At 40.6% G+C, this 20,679-nt stretch overlaps 1 protein-coding gene across 4 annotated transcripts; it reads left to right on the top strand.

The window, feature by feature from the left end:
* The first annotated feature begins 883 nt into the window (after nucleotides 1-883).
* On the top strand, nucleotides 884-16,619 carry LOC130570114 (beta-1,3-galactosyl-O-glycosyl-glycoprotein beta-1,6-N-acetylglucosaminyltransferase 4-like). Of its 4 annotated transcripts, XM_057360256.1 has the most exons (3): nucleotides 885-1,010; nucleotides 2,393-2,540; nucleotides 12,730-16,619. In XM_057360256.1, exons 2-3 carry the CDS (start codon nucleotides 2,404-2,406, stop codon nucleotides 13,994-13,996), a joined length of 1,404 nt encoding a protein of 467 aa, XP_057216239.1. In that variant the 5' UTR covers nucleotides 885-1,010; nucleotides 2,393-2,403; the 3' UTR covers nucleotides 13,997-16,619. The 4 variants fall into 4 exon arrangements, with proteins under 4 accessions (XP_057216240.1, XP_057216239.1, XP_057216238.1 ...); XM_057360257.1 differs by lacking the exon at nucleotides 2,393-2,540 and having other exon boundaries at nucleotides 884-1,010; XM_057360255.1 differs by lacking the exon at nucleotides 885-1,010 and having other exon boundaries at nucleotides 2,078-2,540.
* The last annotated feature ends 4,060 nt before the right edge of the window (nucleotides 16,620-20,679 follow it).

Raw genomic sequence — 20,679 nt, 5'->3', positions numbered from 1 at the left:
GCATCAAAGAGTGCAGAACAGTACTCTACTCTCAGCCAGTCTTGTCTCATTGTTCCAAGGTTACCACAGAGAGAAGGATGCAGTTCATGGCCAGACCTGATGGTAGAGCGGAGAATGGAAAGCGGCAACCTGACAAGAGCTGAGATGATAGAGCTGGATAAAGAAGGACGCGGTCACCTGACACGTCTTCACCACAAAATTTCAAATGCTATTAGATTATTAATGATAATCTTAAAACTATAATTTACCTTATTAGTAAGTTTATTTATTTTTATTTAGCCTTGTTGTGCAAGCTCTGTCGAGCTTGGGCAGAGGCAGCAGCTTTTGCCAGAGGGGAACTGGAATCCCCTGGTTGGGCCTGGGTTCTCCAGGTTTTTTTTTTCTAGACTAGAGTTTTGGGTTCCTCGCCACCGTTTGCATACTGTTTTTTGCACTATTTGCCTGGCCGGGGGATGCTTTAGAATTTTAAAGTTTTACTTAATTAATATTGCTTAATTTACTTAATTATATAGAAATTTATAGTCTGTTATATTTGACCTGTGCTTCTCTATCCTTTATCTTAAAGGGGACATTTCATGAAAATCTGACTTTTTCAATGTTTAAGTGCTATAATCAGGAGTCTGGTGCATCTACCAACTCAGAAAACGTGAAAAATGACAATCCAGTAACTTTGTTTACGTGAGCCTATCTCTGCAAGCTTGTGAGAAAACGAGCGTTCAGATTTCGCTCGCTTTCTGACGTAGGTAGTCGTTCTTATTATAATATTACCACCCCTTTTTCTGAATGTGTCCACCCATGGCGCTGCCGCCATTTTTGTTTTCGCAAGCTACGTATGTGAATTAGTTCCGACACCATGGCAAAAGTGAGCAAAGCATGCTAAGTGTTGTGTTGTTGGCTGCACAGAGCAGCACAGAACACTGGTCCCAGCCTGACAGGAGAGCAATGGATTTATTTTGTTTTCAATGGAAATCCACCAGAATGAACGAGGCAAAGCTGCAAATAAAGACATTGTAAGTACCGTTATTTTTTAAGTAAGACCTCAGGGACCTGTGGCAACTTAAAAATAGGTAAAACGTCGTTGTGAAACGTTTGTCCGTTCATGCAAAGCAAGCAATGTGTATGGCTTGTAAACACGCGACGGGATTGTCCTGTGTAACGTTACTTTCACTTAGAGAAAACGCGATACGTTTGTCTTGAGTATCTTCACTTATAGAAAGCAAAGCAGTGTGTATGGTTTGTAAACATGCAACGGGTTTGTTATGGTAACATGATTTCCCGCCACCCTCCCATTTTGTTATTTCACCGTGAAACCCCGTGACGCAATCGCGGGTCTCACTCCCGGTGCGGTCATGAATGGCCCCGGGGGAAACAAGTGTGCTTATAGAAAACAATGTGTTTGGTGTTAAAAGACGAGACACAGTAGTTTCTCATTCGCTTTGTGACCCTTATTTCTTGGGTAGGCTACTTTCACTTGTAGAAAGCAGTGTGTATGGTTTGTAAATACGCGATCGGTTTGTCATGTGTGTTTTCGCGTATAGCGAAAACAATGTGTTTGGACTTTAAAGACGAGACCTTGTATCTCATTCACTTTATGTGACCCTTCTTTCTTATTTTGTCGTTGGAAGCACAGGCTCTAAGCCCTGGCTGTGTTTTCTGTGAACCTGTGGACCCCTATGATTTATATTACATTTGTGTAAAAGTAGAAAAAAATCTCCCCTTTAAATGTGTGCTCTAACTGTGCGTGCGTGCGTATCTGTGTGTGCGCGTACTTGTCCGTGTACGTGTGTGTGTGTGTGTCTATGTGTGTTAGTACGTGTGCATATTGTGTGTGTGGAGTGTTTTGTATGTGGGTATGTCTGTCTTCTGTGTTTTCACATTTTTCTTGTTTTTACAGGTACAACTTTAATTGTTTTGCTTATAGTCAATATGTCTCATGTACAGCTGCTTTGTAACAATGAAAATTGTAAAATGCGCTATATAAATAAAGTTGAGTTGAGTTGAGTTCAGTTGAAACTGTAATTCATGGTAAAAAGAAGTGTGTGGAGTGTATCAGTTTTTGATGTTGAGCAGTCTAATAGCCTGAGGAAAAAATGTGTCCTTTAGCCGGTTTGTGCGGGACCTGATGCTCCGGTATTTTCTGCCCGAAGGCAGCAAGGAGAGCAGCCTGTGATTCGGGTGGCTGGTATCACTGATGATCTTCCTGGCTTTCCTCATCTGTGCAGGTATAAAAGGTTCTGAGGATTTTTTGACTCATCCCAAACTTCCTCAGGCGCCTGAGATAAAAAGAGGCGCTGGTTTGCCGCCTTTAGCACTGCATCAGTGTGAACAGTCCATGTGAGATCATCAGTGATGTTAACCCCAAGGAACTTGAAGCTGTTTAGCCGCTCCACAGGTGTCCCGTCGATGGTGATGGGGCTGTGTTCCTTGTCCTACCTCCTGAAATCCACCACCGGCTCCTTGGTTTTGTTGGTGTTGAGCAAGAGATGGTTCTCCTTACACCAGTGTGTCAGACTGCATACCTCCTCTCTGTACAAACATAGGTATGTAAGTTTGGTAATGGATGGTTATTGCATTAGGTGCAATGCATGATGCATTATAGTCCATGAAACTGTAATGCATGGTAAAAATAAGTGTGAGTGTGTGGAGTGTATCAGTTTTTGATGTTGAGCAGTCTAATAGCCTGAGGAAAAAAGTTGTCCTTCAGCCGGTATGTGCGGGACCTGATGCTCCAGTATTTTCTGCCCGAAGGCAGCAAGGAGAGCAGCCTGTGATTCGGGTGGCTGGTATCACTGATGATATTCCTGGCTTTCCTCAACTGTGCAGGTATAAAAGGTCTTAGGATTTTTTGGCTCATCCCAAACTTCCTCAGGCACCTGAGATAAAAAGAGGCGCTGGGGTGTGCCTTCTTTAGCACTGCATCAGTGTGAACAGTCCAGAGGTGTAAAGAGTACCTGAAAACCATACTTAAGTAAAAGTACAGATACCTTGCAGTGAAAATTACTCCATTACAAGTTACAAGTCACCAATTCCAAAACGACTTGAGTAAAAGTCTTTGAGTATCTGATTTTAACAGTACTTGAGTATTTTACTCATACTGAATGTAGGCTCAAAGCAGCACTAGTCCTCAACACTTAAGAGACACATCAGTGAAAAACTAGAAACAGTTGATTTGTGAGGTGAGCAATCGCATTTATTTTCTTAAATCATAATAAGACTGAACACCTCAAAATTGCAACAAATCATGGTCGACACCATAACCTACGTCATTACAAACACCCTAAGTCTCATTTAAGCTCAAGTGCTCATAAGTAAACCAAAGTCCTTCAAAAAGGTCTCTTCAATATAACAGATAAATAAAATAATGTTAAGTAGAATTAAAAAGTCAAAGCCTTTTTGCACTGGACATGCTGGTTTGGGCCTCATGGCCAGCTGCAGTCATGTCCTCATTTCACATACACTGTTAGCCCTTACCTGCCATTTCTACAGTAATATATTGGCAACACTGTTGCCAGCTAGTTACTGTAGGTGTTTTACAGTAAACTACTGCAATGGCTGTTTGAAGATACATTATTAAAGAATCTATTAACGCACTTAAGTCACACAGTCTTAGATGAACACGTGTAAATAACAGATGAACACAATAAATCTGTCAAGATTTCACCAGAGGAGAATTAAACACAAACATCAATAACATCTTCACATATTACAGACACCACTTTCACTTTATTTCTGTCATCTGTGTAAGATCTTATTGAGATTGAACTCGAGTTCATAGTGGTTCAATTATGTTTTAAGTCACCATTATGGCGATCAGTGTTTGCTTTGGTTGGACTCTTTGACTTTCTTGTAGCTTTAAAATGTACACTTATACAATAACACTGAAAGGGACTTTACAGGAACCGCAACTTTATGTTTGCTTAGTAACTGAAGATACATCTGAAAGAATTCAATCATTAAATAATAATAATATAGCATTAAAGATTTATTAAGATATGTTTGGTAAAGTGATTACATGTTATAATGGAAAGATCTCTGTCAGAAAATCTTTCTTTGCAATTGAGACACAGTTAGACACTTGACATACAAACCTCATCAATGGTGACAAACAATCATGAATGAGTTTTGTACTATGTACCCAGCATGCATTGCAGCATGAAGCTGTTCAGTTGATTGTCACCATTGTTGAGATTCATATGTGAATTGTTCATTTCTCTGTGTCCGACTCATTCTATAGGTTAATATTTTGTCTATATAGTGTGAGAGCACTTTTGAAAATTGAAATACTATACATTCTTTTTACTGGTTTACATCACTTCATGGCAATAGTCCCACCACATGGTCAAATTTTGAGCAAACATGTTTAGAGCACATTTAGGAAGAGTTAGTTTTAAAAATAAGAGCTTTTGTAGATGTGTGACCTACAGTAACTAGCTGGCAACAGTGTTGCCAATATATTACTGTAGAAATAGCGGGTAAGGGCTAACCATGTATAAACCGCCAGCGATTGACATCTACCTGATACTGCACTCATATTCATATAAAGAAGCCATGTTGACAAGTTTTTGTAAGTTAGGGCAAAATCCACAAGATTGTAGTACCTTCATTGCCCTGTAAATGGCAATATTAATTATAAGATAGGTGCCATGCAAAATGTAATGTGTAACTGCATTAGTCATTACAAATGTAGTGGAGTAAAGAGTACATATACTTGTTCAAAAATGTAGTTAAGTAGAGAGTAAAAGTTGCTAATATCTTTAATACTCAGTACAACTACAAAGTAGCCAAAAAGATACTTAAGTAAAGTAACTAAGTACATTTACTCCAATACTTTACACCACTGGAACAGTCCATGTGAGATCATCAGTGATGTTAACCCCAAGGAACTTGAAGCTGTTTACCCGCTCCACAGGTGTCCCATCGATGGTGATGGGGCTGTGTTCCTTGTCCTGCCTCCTGAAATCCACCACCAGCTCCTTGGTTTTGTTGGTGTTGAGCAAGAGATGGTTCTCCTTACACCAGTGTGTCAGACGGCATACCTCCTCTCTGTAGGCAGACTCGTCGTTGTTAGTGATCAGGCCTATCACTGTCGTGTCATCGGCAAATTTCACAATGACGTTAGAGCTGTGTGTGGCAATGCAGTCGTGTCTATATAGGGAGTAGAGGAGTGGGCTTAGGACGCATCCCTGGGGAGCACCGGTGTTGAGAGTCAGTGGGGAGGAAGCATTGTTTCCTATTCTGACAACTTGACGTCTGCCTGACAGGAAGTCCAGAATCCAGTCACACAGGGATCTGTTTAAACCCAGAGCCTGGCGCTTCAAACCAAGTTTGGTCGGCACTATGGTATTGAATGCTGAGCTGTAGTCTACAAACAGCATTTTCACATATGCATTCTTGTTGTCAAGGTGGGAGAGAGCAGTGTGCAGGGTGAAGGCGATGGCATCATCGGTAGAGCGGTTGCTGCGATATGCAAACTGTAGAGGGTCTAATGAGGCAGGCAGCACAGAGCAGATGTAGTCTCTGATCAGCTTCTCAAAACACTTGCTGAAGATAGGTGTTAAAGCTACAGGGCGCCAGTGTTGGGTGTAACTAGTTACTAAGTAATTAGTTACTGTAATTTAATTACTTTTCCTTTAAAAAAGTAAAGTAAGGGATTACTCTATTTTTTTCTGTAATTTAATTAGTTACTTCTGATGTAATTAAACTAAATGCTTTGTGTAAATATGTGTGTGCAATAGGGGAATTGACATCAAAATTCAAGGTCTAACTTTAAAATGCTTGCTTTAATATATATTTCTCACATTTGTATTACTTTGGTCAGTTAATAATACTACTTTATGTAGTTTTATATTATTTACTTGAATGAATTAAATAAGCCGTTTCATGTCTATCCTGGAATCACTTAACTAATCAAGGTTGATGTAGGATATAGAAAGTAATTAGTAATAAGTAATTAAATACTTTTTGGAGAGAGTAATTTGTACAGTAATCTAATTACACTATTGAATATGTAATTAGTAACTAGTATTTCATTACTTTTTCAGAGTAACTTGCGCAACACTGCAGGGTTGCAATCAAGCATGTGATTTGGCATTATCAGGTGCTGCTGATAAGGTTCTAGCCCCACTGGCACCGTTAATACATGCTCAGTGCCCCCGGTCCCACTGGCACCGTTAATACATGCTCAGTGCCCCCGGTCCCGTATGGCATAACAATACAAGACATTACCATAAATCAACGCAACCATATGCGCCAACCCGTTGGCTAAGGCTGTTATAGCCCCACTGGCTCCGTTAATGCAAGCTCAGTGCCCCCGGTCCCGTATGGCATAACAATACAACACAAAACACCATTTTATTACGTGGTCACCTGGCAGCCCATATTGCGTCCTTCCGTGGCTGCTTCTCTGACCAACAGTGGCAAGTTCTTTGACTACCGTCTGTTGGGCCTGTCCTCTGATCCCCACTTTCTTAAGCAGCCTTGTAGTTGAATTGGAAACAAAGCCCCTGCAGCCACTTCCACTGGGAACACTTTCGCTGTCCATCCCCGATCTTCAGCCTCCGCTGCCAAGTTGGCATACCGGAGATTCTTTCTTTCAAATGTTTCGTTAATGGCCTCTTCCCAAGGTACAGTGAACTCAACTATGAGGACTGTCCTACTGGAGCTGGACCACAGAACCATGTCTGGCCGTAGGTTGGTTGCTGCGATTTCCAAGGGGAAAGTAGACCGGAATCTGGGGTTAAGGGCTTGGCCCGCGGTTTCTGCCCCTCCCGAATAAAGGGTTGCCTTTTTAGCAAGTTAGCCATGGCGTTTTGGGGAATGGCATTTGCTGCCACTCTCTTGGTTTCTACTGCTGCAGCCAAGCACTTTAGTACTTGATTGTGGAACCATGTATATCTCCCCTGTGTCAAGCTCTTCTTACAACCCACAAGAATATGTTTAAGGTTTGCTGGAGCTGCACATAGGTGGCAGGCTGGATCCTGTCCACACCAAACATGCAGATTTGTTGGTGAGGGCAGCTCATCATATGTAGCTCTTATGATAAAACTTAGCCTGTTTGTTTCCATACTCCACAGCTCACTCCAAGTGATTTTGCGCCGTTCAATGCCTTCCCACCTCATCCAAAGGCCTTGCTGGGCTTGAGACCGCTCTGGCGCATCTACTTGCTTCCTCTTGATGCCGAACCTCCTCCACTACCAGGTGACGCTGTTCCTTTGGTGTCGCTTTTCGCCACGTGGGTGCGGTTGATGCCAAACCAAGTCCCCCTTTGCCATGTTGAACTTGTCCCACAATGTCCTTATGTCTGAGGGCTGCCATTGCATCTCCTACCGCTGTTGTTGGGTTCCATTTCCTCCCTGTCGCTACTGTTGGAGCAGCATCTCTTACACAGGGATCACAGGATTCTTTAAGTTTCATCTCTAACCTTGTTTTGGTGCATTTCTATTCCTCCACAAGGCTTGAAATGGGAAGAGAGACTTAGGTCGACCTGTTGTCTCCTTCTGTGACCTTGGGTTCATGCATTTCACTCCAAATCTCTCTACCCCATAGGTGTAGATGATCCCCCCATCTTCTCCAGTTTTCTTTCGACATCTCCTTTTTGGCTTGCTAAAAGCTGGACGAGATCCAAGTCAATGGTTGCCCATTCTTTGTTGCAGGATTTAGGCCAAAGTATCTGAGGTCTTCTTCCATCCATTTTCCTTTCTACTGCTTGCTGCGGCTGGGTAGTCTCCGGGTTGCTGATTGCTGGTAAATCTCCGGGTTGCTGATTGCTGGTAAATTTATGCCTGCTTGGGCTTCGTCTGGGGTTCTGATACCCTGTGGGATCTGGTGCTTGTCCCGCCACTGGGCTTCCCCCGACTGATTTGCCCTATATCTTGTGAAGTACTGGTCAATGTGAGGCCCCTCACTAAGCTCTCTCAGGCACTTCTTCCTGCCCTGATGGATTTTAAGACCTTTCTCTGATGTTATCTTTGTCCAGCCGCAAATGCATCTCCGTAGTTTCTGTCCTGTTGTTCCAACTTCTGCTGTGCTGATCTCCTGGTTCTTTGTCATTTCCATTCCGAGGTCTGTTGCCATGTGATCCACCGATGAGTCATCTTGCGCTCTCGCAGACTCCAAGGGTATTCTTTCTCTTGTGTTTTTCATAGCCATAGATGGGTGGACCCATTACGCTTATGGTAACGTATCCTGCCGACATGGGTAGCTAGCCAATGTCTGCCCGGGTGGGGCCTATTCCCTCCTGCCAGCAGTCTCTCCAGGCTGTCACCAGGTCTTTCCCTGGTTGTAAGATGCTCTTTCACAGCAGTCACTGGTTTTAACCAGATTATTCAGAGTCGCTTAATAGGACTAGGTGTTATAATCCCACTATTTCAGACAAAATAGTGCCCAATAGGACATTTCCCACACCTTATGCATGATAGGGGGAAGCAGTCAAGAATATGAATAGAGGAAAGAAGGTCTGAGGTTTCACTGGGTTCCTCGGGTAGGCATCCTCTGCGTTAAATGATTATAGAAATACATAGCATACTTACCTTTCCTTGCCATTATCAGAGAGACATCTCATGAGTTGTGTGTCCCACTTTCATCACATCCATTATCCTGGGTGAAAGATGCCTTTTGGTGAGGTGCTGTTGATAATGCCCGTTGTATGGTTCCCATCAATGCGACACCGTCAGTTGTGCACCTCAGCCTCATTGGGTGTTTCGGCCCTTTATCACAAGACACCCACCGCAGGTTGATCAGACCTGGGTGTCTGTCGCATTGTTACAAGGTCATCTGGCTGCCCATGTTGTGTCCACCTGCCTTGGCTTCTTCTTTCTGCACCTCTGGCCAGTTCTTGATTATCCTCCACTGGACCTGTCCTCTGAGAGTGACCTATTTGTCAGCTATGGTGACCTCTGCATTTAACCCATTCAGTGAGTAGTGAACTCACGCACTGCAAGTCGTGAACACATATACACCAGAAGCAGTGGGCAGCTATCACTGCAGCTCAAAGACACCTCAGTCTTTACCCGACTGAGAATCAAACCGGCCTTCTGCTCACGAGTCCGTCTCTCTAACCATTAGGCCATGACTACCCACACCGTTAATGCGCGCTCAGTGCCCCTGGTCCCGTATGGCATACCATTACAACACATTACCAAAATCAATGCAACCATATGCGCCAACCCGTTGGCTAAGGCTGTTATAGCCCCACTGGCTCCGTTAATGCAAGCTCAGTGCCCCCGGTCCTGTATGGCATAACAATACAACACACAACACCATTTTATTACATGGTCACTTGGCAGCCCATATTGCGTCCTTCAGTTTCAACCACAGCCAGTGGCTGTTTCTTTCAGCAACAGTGGCAAGTTCTTTGACTATCGTCCGTTGGGCCTGTCCTCTGATCGCCACTTTCTTAAGCAGCCTTGTAGTGGAATTGGAAACAAAGGATAGTTCACCCCAAAATGAAAATTCTGTCTTCATTTACTCACCAAAGATTGTTCCAAACCTGTATACATTTCTTTGTTCTGCAAAACACAAAGGAAGATATTTGGAATAATGTCAGAAACCATACATATCTAATCCCCCATTTACTACCATCGTATTTTTGTGGCAGTAAATGTGAGATGAGATCTGTTTGGTTACTGACATTCTTCCAAATATCTTCCTTTGTGTTTGCATGCTCAAAAGCTAAAAAACAGACTAATACAATGTGAAATGCACTTGTATGTACAGTTTTTGTCAAACAGTAGATTATATTTCAACTAAAGCTGTAGCCTAAATTTGAAAAATATTCACAGATAAATTAAAGAACTTCCTCTTTCTATTAGTGTGTAGGAACAGCTTCAGAAAACATAGGCATGGCCAGGGGCCTTTGGAAGTCATTTTTCCAATGACACTGTGAGTCAATGGTTCCTAATGCACAGTAAGTTGTCAGTTCAACATCTGCACCGCACCGCAAGTCAGTTAGAAACAACTTTTTTCAGATTTGTACGTGTACTCTTCAATGCTAGGTATGCAGTGCCATGTTTCTGTTTATTGAATCTACTGGATTAAATGGGTGAATTTCAAATATTTCTAACATTGACAAATGCATAATTTCATTCAGACATTTTACAATAACAGCAACTTAACCAAACGTGACTTTTTTTAGGTAAAAGGTTCTGTGTGAATTATTAAAGGTGATATTGATGGCAAACCCATTCTTGTAATCTGTTCTTTCACTGATTTTAAACTTCTTCATTTTGCATGTTCATAATGCATGTTTTGATGTGTCATATATTCTGCACCTCCTTTGAAATCATTTAACATGAAAGTAAAAAACCTGTTTTGTATTTTTATTGTCACAAATGTCTAGATAAATAATGTTTGGACACAAACAAGAATAAGATTTACGCATTGCATGTTAAAATGAATATATTTTACAGTTTCACAAAATATCTGTCATGTCGGGTTTTTCCAGTTCGTTAGCTATTTACAGTAATAACTTTTCTTGGTTTTCTGTCTCCAGGTAAACTTTTACTATATAAAAAACATACAGATAAAAAGCACCAAACAAGATTTTAGGTTTTGTCTTTGTCTCCATTATAGCAGGGGGAACACATGATGACAGCTGTGAATGCTATCAGCTATCAGATACTGTTACACATGTTTTCAACAAGGAAGCTTAGATGCGTCTCAAATTCATGCGTAGCAGTTCACAGACATGATAAAGCCGTGGTCCTTCGTCATTTTGTACACATTATTCTTTATACGTTTTTATATACTAAACACTAAATTGGAAACTTTTTGGAAGCTTTGCAGAGGTCCCAGGTCTGACTAGGGCCCCACCCCATCATTTATTTTCATTCTTTTCCATAGCTGTCATCACAGTAGAAAGAGGAAGTTACAATGATGTTAAATATTTAAATCATTCTTACCTGGAAACTTCACTTGCTCGTCCAGCACCTTTGGAAAAGCATCATTATACATGATAAAGGTAGGGCATTAAATCTCCTAATAATGTTTTAATGGGGTTAGGGTCCTTCAATTGAAATAGGCAAGTGCATTTAACAGAATATATTGTGTTTTGCATGCTATTATAAGCTTTTAATTATTATTATCTCTTCATCTTAATTAACGTTTATTAGAACCAAATGTTGAGTCAAAGCTTTATTGACCTCAGCAAAAAAAAGAAGCTCGGAGAATGGGGTGAAGAGGATTTGTTATAAAACCCCTTATCTTAAATCACATGAGAGAGAAACATGAATGTCTGTTTTTTCAGTTGTTTATATATTTGTGACCCTGGATCACAAAACCAGTCTTAAGTAGCATGGGAACATTTTTAGTACAAGACAAAAATACATTGTGTGGGTCAAAATTATTGATTTTTCTTTTATGCCAAAAATCATTAGGATATTAAGTAAAGATCATGTTCCATGAAGATATTTTGTAAATTTCCTACCTTAAATATATAAAAACGTTATTTTTGTGAGTGGATGGTCTGCCACAGTGCCCCTGATTAACAACTTCAAAGGCAATTTTCTCAATATTTTGATTTTTTTGCGCTCTCAGATTCCAGAGTTTTAAACGGTTGTATCTCAGCCAGATATTGTCCTATTCTAACAACTCATATATCTATAGAACGTTTATTTATTCAGCGTTCAGATTATGTAAAAATCTCAATTTTGAAAAATTGACCCATAAGACTGGTTTTGTTGTCCAGGGTCACATTTGGATTAAATTAAACCTGTTTGTTGTCCGTCCCTAGAAGTAAACTTTTACTGAGGTAAAGGTAAAATATATATATACAGCCAGGGAAAAAATTAAGAGACAATTCCAAACTTTTTATCCAACAGCAATGTAAAAGACAGCATGACAAGACGCATGAAAACTGTGATAAAAATAGGTTATCACATTTTTTTTACTTTTCCTAAATACATGAAGAAATATTACTGTTGTATTGCTTAAAAGTGAATGTGAACTTGTTTTCTTTGCAGTATTTGAGGTCTGAAAAAATGTTATAAAAAAAAGTTATTTTGACCTGTTTCTCCAGTTTTCATTTTCTGCAAATAAATGCAGATAGAAACAATATTTTTATTTAAAATTTGTGAGAACATTTTTTATTAGTAGTGCACAGAATAAAACAAAATTCATTATTTTACCTAAACACATTCCTAGAAACAGTAAATACAAAATAAAGCTGAAAATAATTTTGAAAAGGTTTGACGTTAATGTTTTCTACGGCTGTGGAAATGGAATTAGTCTTCAACATATGTATCTTTGACAATTAAATGAATTTAAACCATCAGTTCTGAAGGCAGCATTTGGGAATCAGGCTGTTTTCTGTATTTTTTGTTGTTTGGTTTTTATTGTAATTTATGTTGTTGTTTTCAATATTATTATGATTAAAATCCTTTGAAAATCAGATTTTTGATTTCAAAAATATTTAGTACTTATCTTAGCTATACCTTTACATTTGAACATTTCTTTTACAGTCAACCAACCAACTGTTTTAGTAACGAGTTTTGACAATTTAAAAAGCTGAAACAAACTCTAGGCCCTGCACTTTTCAGACAAAAATCGTGGCTCAGATAAATATAAATATAATTAGATAGAACAAAGGTCTTATGGTTGGGAGCCTTCAGGGCCTGATAGTAAACGGAGCTCCAAGAGCCTTGTTTAAGAGTCGTTGTTCTTCCTCAGTTCATTTTAGACACACAAAGACATGAATTACTTGCTAAGTAACAGTGCTTCCATTTTTCCCTACAGAATGAGGAGATTCTGGCTTCAGCGCAAACTGACAAAGGTCATTCCTTTCTTTTCAACATTGATTATCCTTGTATATGTTTGTACAATTGTATTTTCAAATGAAGATGACAGTCGCCTTAATACCTTGGGATCAATGTTTGTGAGACCACGACTGACAATTAAACATGGCATTAATTGTTCTGCAATATATGACATGGAACCTGTGGAAGTGCAAAAATCTTTAGTTGTACGTAAAAGCTATGTGGGACCATCTGATAAAAATGTTGTGAACGCCACCTCTGACTGTGATCGGTTTGTTGTATCAGACGGTTTTGATGCGATACAAGGCTCTGAGTTTGAGCGCGAGTTTCCTCTTGCTTACTCTTTGGTTGTTCACAAGAATGCTGATCTAGTGGAGAGGTTACTGAGGGCCATTTATATGCCACATAATGTTTATTGCATACATTATGACCAGAAGTCTTCAGATGACTTTAAATCAGCGATGCAAGGACTGACCCGCTGCCTCCCTAACGTCTTCATCGCCTCAAAGCTGGAGAGGGTGCAGTATGCAGACATCTCACGCCTCAAAGCAGAACTCAATTGCCTGTCTGATCTCATGGAGTCTGAGGTCAAGTGGAAGTATATCATCAACCTGTGTGGTCAGGACTTTCCACTGCGGACGAACGCTGAGCTGGTGTCAGATCTAAAGATGCTTAAAGGAAAGAACATGATGGAGAGCAAGAGACCTGGAGAAAAGAAGCAGCGCTGGAGTTTTCATCATGCTCTGAAAAATGACAAAGCCGAATACCATGAGTATCCTGTCAGGACATCTGAGGAAAAACCTCCACCACCTCACAACATAGAAATGTTTGTGGGCAGTGCGTACTTTACACTCTCACGAGAATTTGTACTTTTTGTTCAGCGGAGTCCTCTAGCCACAGATTTCTTGTCCTGGTCTGAGGACACATACTCGCCTGATGAACATTTTTGGGCAACTCTAGTTCGTGTGCCAGGAGTACCGGGAGAGGTGTTGAGATCTGACCCCGACATCACAGAACTGCATAGTAAAACTCATCTCGTGAAGTGGTCGTATTTAGAAGAGAATCTTTACCCACCCTGCACTGGTGAGCACATACGGGCTGTGTGTGTTTATGGTGCTGCTGAGCTCAGATGGCTTCTTAACTATGGTCACTGGTTTGCTAATAAAGTGGACCCGAACATAGATCCTATTCTTATTGAATGTTTAGAGGAGAAGCTTTTAGAAAAGCGGCTGATTTCTAAATCCTAAATTTATTGTGTGATTTAAAAAGTGTGGTTTTAGATAAAATCAGATACCAGCAAAAAAGTAACTGCTGATTATTACACTAATACATTTGTTCTCAATAGGCAAATACTGTGCAGTATATAATCCGACTAAGCCAGTAAACACATGTATTTAACACATGCATTGAAATATTTGGTCACACTTTATTTTAAGGTCCGATTCTCACTATTAACAAACCATTAACTACCACTTTTGCCTCAATAAACTCCTAATTTGGTGCTTATTAATAGTTAGTATGATAGTTGTTAGGTTTGGGTATTGATTAGGGATGTAGAATATGGTCATGCAGAATACGTACTTTAATTAACAGCCAATATTCTAATAATATGCATGCTAATAAGCAACTTGTTAATAGTGAGAATTGGTCCCGATACTAAAGTGTTACCAAATATTTCCAAAGCTTTGGTGGTCACTTGAGAAAAAAAATAAACTGACTTTAGCCATTCAGAGTCCCTTTGCAGATTCTTCTGAACAGGTTTTTGAGTTACTTGTGCATGGCATCCTATTTGATTACTACTTGGTTTTAATGGTTTTCAATTTGGAGAAAACAAATTATATGCATTTTATATGCAATATAATAAATACTATTAGCCTTCACTCTTCGTGAGCTCCTTTATGTTTAGTCATAGTATCATATAAGCTCTTTCAAACACACACACTGGGCTTGTTGTTTGTCCTGCAGAATCACATTAAAATATTAATGAAACCCTTCTTTTCTTTTCCCCTCTGGGCTGTTATAAGTTATGATATACTTCATGTTAAAACATTATCCCTGCAGTAGTTATAGTGAAGTAGTTCTGTCTGTCACTTTCTGTTCATAAGTTTGCTAGGTGGTCAAACAAGTTTTACATAACATTTTAAAGTATTTTTCGTACGGTAGGTGAGCTGAAAGAAGATGTAAAGTCTTAACAGCTCAGCATCACATTACAATGAATCATGCATGTTTGTTGACGTTTGACATTTCCTGATGGTTCTTCTACCAGAATTTCTTCATTTTCTTAGGTGCGAACGGTATGATCTGGAACTGGACCAGCTGCAAGCTAATTTACATAAAACTGAAAATGACTGTTTATTTCCTCCTTATGCACGACTCTGTGCAAACCCTTGTATGTTTATTGTATATTTGTATGGTTATTATAGTAACACCATGAAAAAAAAGTGTTTAGTATGGTTCTAATGTCTTGCAAATATAATCTGATTTGCACTGGTCTGCCTGCACACAGGGTGGTTTGTTACTCCTGCAGCATCACATTTCAAGTATGATTAAGTCTTTATTAAGCCCCTCTTTTTTCTTCTCTCATCCAGGCTGCAGTCTGCTGATACTAATTTAATTAAACCTCGTAACTATTTCAAAAGACATATTTTGGACAGTAAACAAATGTGTCATTTTAAACTGTTTATTAAATTAACCTAATTCAATCTTTATTTTAAGCAGTGGTTTGATTTGTCCATATTAGACCCAACCATAGGTTGAAATATCCCTACAGTTTTTAGAATATACAATCTTATTGTTTTAAACACATGGTTGGGTTACAGAGAGAGATAGACAAACTTTACCAACAGATTTCAATTAGTCTGTGCTGTACATTTAGCTCAAAATTCTGGGTTGTTTTAACCCATGATTGGGTCAAATGTTTTTTTTTTAGAATTGCAATTGCAAAAGTTGGCCGCCAGCTCTGTTGTTCACTTTAGTTTTAATTGTCTCCATAGACATAATACATAAATCAAGTAGTTGAACCAACAGCGCCATCTATTGTAATGTGCAAAATATACAGCGGACAAAAATGAAAGGAATTCACATTCAAAATAGAAATTCAATCATCGTTTACTCACCATGTTGTCATTTTAAACCAGTGTAATTTCTTCTGCAAAGCACAAAATAAGGCATTTTGAAAAATGTTGGTAACCAAAAACCGCTGGTCCCCATTGACTTCTATTGTATGGAAACAAACCTAATGCAAGTCAATGGAGAGTGGACCAATAGTTTTCTCTTACCAACATTATTCAAAATATATGCTTTTGTGTTCTGCAGAAAAAGGAAAGTCATGCAGGTTTGAAATGACAAGAGGGCGTGTAAATTATGACACAATTTTCATTTTGAAGGTGAGCTATTGCTTTAAGAGAGCCAGTTTTGTCTTTAATCAGATTTGTAGATGTATTATGGCCATTCAGTCCAGTGTCTGTTAAATTCCAACAGAAAACTTTAAGAAAGACGTAAAGTCATCCATCAGCAATGTGAAAGACTGCAAAGGCACATAAAAGTTGTGAAAAAAATAAGGCATATTCCACTAAATATTAATTTATGAACTGTTCTCAAAACACATGAATATTGTGCTGTTCTTTGAAGCCTTTAAAATTATATATGCAGGTTTGTTTGTCAGTCTACAGCTACATTGGTGTCAGACTGACGTCTTTGAGTCTCAATTTTTGTGTGGTCATTCTTTAATACACAATGTCAAAATATAAGCATCTCAACTTTTAAACCACTTTTTGAAGCCTCTGCATTTTATTCCATTATGGTGAGATTTGTCAGTACCTTAAATACAAAAAAATGTTGTACAGGGAAAGTCTGATAATAAAAATGATAAAACACACTACTCATATTTACTTTGTTTCAAACCTGTATGCCATTTGTTTCTATGGCAGAATGTCTCAGGCACCATTCACTTTCATTACATTAACGTACATACAATCAAAGTGAATGGTGACGGGAGTGAAGTCAAATTAAATGATTGTGTGAGACATCTAGCTTTAAAAATATCAGGTTCAGTATGTATTGTACTTAGATTGTATTGTACTGAATAATTGTGTTTGTTCTCTCACAGAGATTAATGACTTATTTGACGTTATGATGTGTCATATATTTATTGTGTATTGGAATAATAGGGGAGTGCCATCCACCATTGAAATCATCAAAAGATTTTGTGAATTTTAATCAGATCCTGTCATGGCTCTGCTTCCTTAGTCATGTTTTTCTTTGTCCTGTAGCAGAGCCATGACAAAGTCTTTGGTTATGTGTGGAGAGAAACATATTATTGTCCTTTTGACAATAATATACGTTCTCTCCAGTGTCTTGTCATTGGCCCCATTCCTCTCGTTTCCTCGTTATCTTTCCCTGAGTGTTTAATGTCCCACACCTGCCCCATGTCGTTATCCCTAGTTTGTCTTACCTATATATACCCTCTTGTTTCTTTGTCCTGTGCTCTTGTATTATGTATGTGCGTTGTCCTGGATTGTGTTAGTGTTAGTGTTAGTGTTAGTGTTAGTGTTAGTGTTAGTGTTAGTGTTAGTGTTAGTGTTAGTGTTCCTGTGCTTACCCGTGTTCCTGTTCCTGTTTGTGAGTTTTGTGCCTTTTATGATTTAAGACGTTTGGTCGTGTCTTTGAGTTTGGTTTATTTGTCTTGTTTTCATTTTGCCCCCTCGTGGGAAGTCTCTTGTTTTATATATATATATATATATATCAGTTTCGTTTTCCCCATTGTGGGTGTTTTTGTTTGTGTTTTGTAAAATAAATATATTTGTTAACCCCTTCATCGCCGTTGCCTGCACTTGGGTTCTTCTCCTGCCATGTCCGTGACAGAATCCACGAGCCATCACTGAACCCAGCAGGCAGCATGAGCACCGGGCGGTCCCACCTAGCTCGCCTCCTCTGCGGACTTCGCCAGGGGAACGAGAGCATGGATGAGTACGTGGACAGGTTCCTGGACGTCGTCGAGAATGGCGTCTTCGGGGAGGAGGAGCTCGCGGTGCTATTTAACTCCGGTCTCAGGGACCCACTTTTGCGGGCGGAGATGAGGGCGTTGAGACCGTTGGACTTCGACGCTGTGTGGCTGTCCGCCGCGGAACGATCGGAGTCCACGGCCTCAGCAATTACCAGCTACCCATCTCCGCTGGTCACGATTCCTGAGCGTGGTTCCCTGCAGATCGGGGTTGTGGGCACCGCCACTCCATCCTTCCCACTCTCGGCAGCCTCTCCACCATCCACCTCGTTGGCAAGCGGGGGAGGCGAGCATCCTGGGAGTCCACCTCCGAGGAGTCCCAGCCGGAACCAGCCATGCCTTCTACATCCTTCCTTCAGCCGACCTCCAGGCGGGTGGCTCGGCTGAAGAAGAAGAGGCAGCGGCGGGCAGCGCAGGCTCCTTCCAGTCCGGTGTCCAGCCGGGTCCAGTCCGGTGTCCAGCCGGCGTCCAGTCCGGTGCAGCCGGCGTCCAGTCCAGTCCGGTGTCCAGCCGGCGTCCAGTCCGGTGTCCAGCCGGCGTCCAGTCCGTGATCCAGCCGGCGTCCAGCCGTGATCCAGCCGGCGTCCAGCCGGTCCAGCGGCGTCAAGCCCTGTCCAGCCGGCCTTCCAGCCGGCGTCAAGCCCTGTCCAGCCGGCCTTCCAGCCGGCGTCAAGCCCTGTCCAGCCGGCCTTCCAGCCGGCGTCAAGCCCTGTCCAGCCGGCCTTCCAGCCGGCGTCAAGCCCTGTCCAGCCGGTCCCTGGGAGACTCCCAGGGCCAAGGACTGTTCCCCCCGGGACTCCTCCTAAGTCCCCCAGGACTCAGCGCCCTCGAGCGCAGCCGGGGACTGGGACTGTTCCCCCCAACCCTTTGGACTGCCCTCTATGAACTCTTGTTTTGCCCCACCCCCCTCCCATGTTTGTTATTTTTGTTATGCCACCCCAGTCCTGTAGTCTTGTTGTCCTGTCTACCCCTTGTCATGTTCACCATGTTTGTCTGGTTTTTGTCTTTGTCTCGGTCTGCCTTGTCTTGTCCGTCTACCCCTTGGTGAGCACTGGAGGTGCTCATTAAAGGGGGGGCTTCTGTCATGGCTCTGCTTCCTTAGTCATGTTTTTCTTGGTCCTGTAGCAGAGCCATGACAAAGTCTTTGTTATGTGTGGAGAGAAACATATTATTGTCCGTTTGACAATAATATACGTTCTCTCCAGTGTCTTGTCATTGGCCCCATTCCTCTCGTTTCCTCTTATCTTTCCCTGAGTGTTTAATGTCCCACACCTGCCCCATGTCGTTATCCCTCGTTTGTCTTCCCTATATATACCCTCTTGTTTCTTTGTCCTGTGCTCTTGTATTATGTATGTGCGTGTACTGTTTTGTTTGGATTGTGTTAGTGTTTTGTGTTCCTGTGCTTACCCGTGTTCCTGTTCCTGTTTGTGTGAGTTTTGTGCCTTTATTGATTTAAGACGTTTGGTCGTGTCTTTGAGTTTGTTTATTTGTCTTGTTTTCATTTTGCCCCCTCGTGGGAAGTCTCTTGTTTTATTTTTATATATATATATATATATATATATCAGTTTCGTTTTCCCCATTGTGGGTGTTTTTGTTTGTGTTTTGTAAAATAAATATATTTGTTAACCCCTTCATCGCCGTTGCCTGCACTTGGGTTCTTCTCCTGCCATGTCCGTGACAGATCCACACTAACTGTTATTTCCTAATCTATCCATTGGAAACGATTTTTACTCAAACATCTGCATGTCATGATTAGTTATTTGGTAGAACACTTTCAATTTTCTGCTACTCTGTCCAACTAATATATTGACAAACAAACCAACATAATGCCCAACATTGTCTGAAAGAAACACGACCACATTCCACGTGTTTGACTTCATAATTTGGACAACTATCCTTTGACCAAAGACTAGTATAGACAACATGAAAAGAGACCCACATGGTACAAAAATAAAAAGTGTTGTGAATATAATCTTTTGCTGCCACTTATGCAAGTGTGTGTGTTATGTCAGCATGTTTTCTCGCTTTTTCTTTTTTTAATACAGTTTTGCAAGAGGACTGTTGATTTATTTTTTAGTATTTGCAGAATTTATTCAGTAGGCTATTTTAATGATAACTATGTAGTAGGTAAGTTTTATTGACATTACATTTTCATAGCTCTGCATTAAATTTGATGTTTGTAGCTGGAAATACTCAAACAATCTGTTTAATTTTAAGAAATCTATGTCTAATATTATCTACAAATGTTATAATAAAAATGGCCTTATATTTGTCCCAGTTTCCTCCTAACAGAATGAGAAAATTGTGACGAATACTGAAAAAGTTCCTTTATAACACTGATTCTTCTTTTATATGTTTTACAATACTTTTTTCAAAAGTAAACGCATCATTTTTTTATTTATGTCCCTGTACGCAAACAGGGACGCGTCGTATAGGATTGGGAAACCCCGCCACAGCAAATATCAACTTCTCCATTTTTGCTTGGGAACTAATGTTGTCAGAACCAAAGTTTACAGGGCTGTTTTCTCTGGAATCATCTCAAGCGATGGACTTCTACGTTCCGATTGGTTGCCGCCGAACCGCGTCATAGCTCATTACCATAAAGTTGACCTGATTTCAACTATCCTTGACGCCCTCAACGGCCAAGACGCGCCGCGCTGCTCCTCGCTGCTGCTCGCTCGACGGCGGCGGTCTGAACGCACAGTAAGGAAGACCTCGCCCCTTTTTTGGCGTATTCCTTTATATAAGGTTAATAAAAGCACTCGGAAGTAGAAGGCTGTAGTCCGATTCCAGCCGTTCTCTGTAATCCTTTAAAAGCGAATTATGTTAAAGACAATATCTCTCTTGGCACTGAACTTTGAGCGTTATCATTTTGCAGGTATTATTTATGCTCTAACAGCAACATTACACACTAACTGAAGGATGAAA

Source organism: Triplophysa rosa, linkage group LG19, assembly GCF_024868665.1.
Source record: "Triplophysa rosa linkage group LG19, Trosa_1v2, whole genome shotgun sequence".
In the NCBI taxonomy this organism is placed as follows: domain Eukaryota; kingdom Metazoa; phylum Chordata; class Actinopteri; order Cypriniformes; family Nemacheilidae; genus Triplophysa; species Triplophysa rosa.
This window is presented reverse-complemented; position numbering and strand designations above follow the sequence as displayed.

What these genes read in the sequence shown, in the direction of transcription:
- LOC130570114 (XM_057360255.1), top strand. Translation starts at nt 2,350, where the DNA reads ATGTTAACCCCAAGGAACTTGAAGCTGTTTAGCCGCTCCACAGGTGTC. An exon ending in TCCTCTCTGTACAAACATAG is followed by an intron (nt 2,541 to 12,729) that starts GTATGTAAGTTT and finishes TTTTCCCTACAG; the next exon opens with AATGAGGAGATTCTGGCTTC.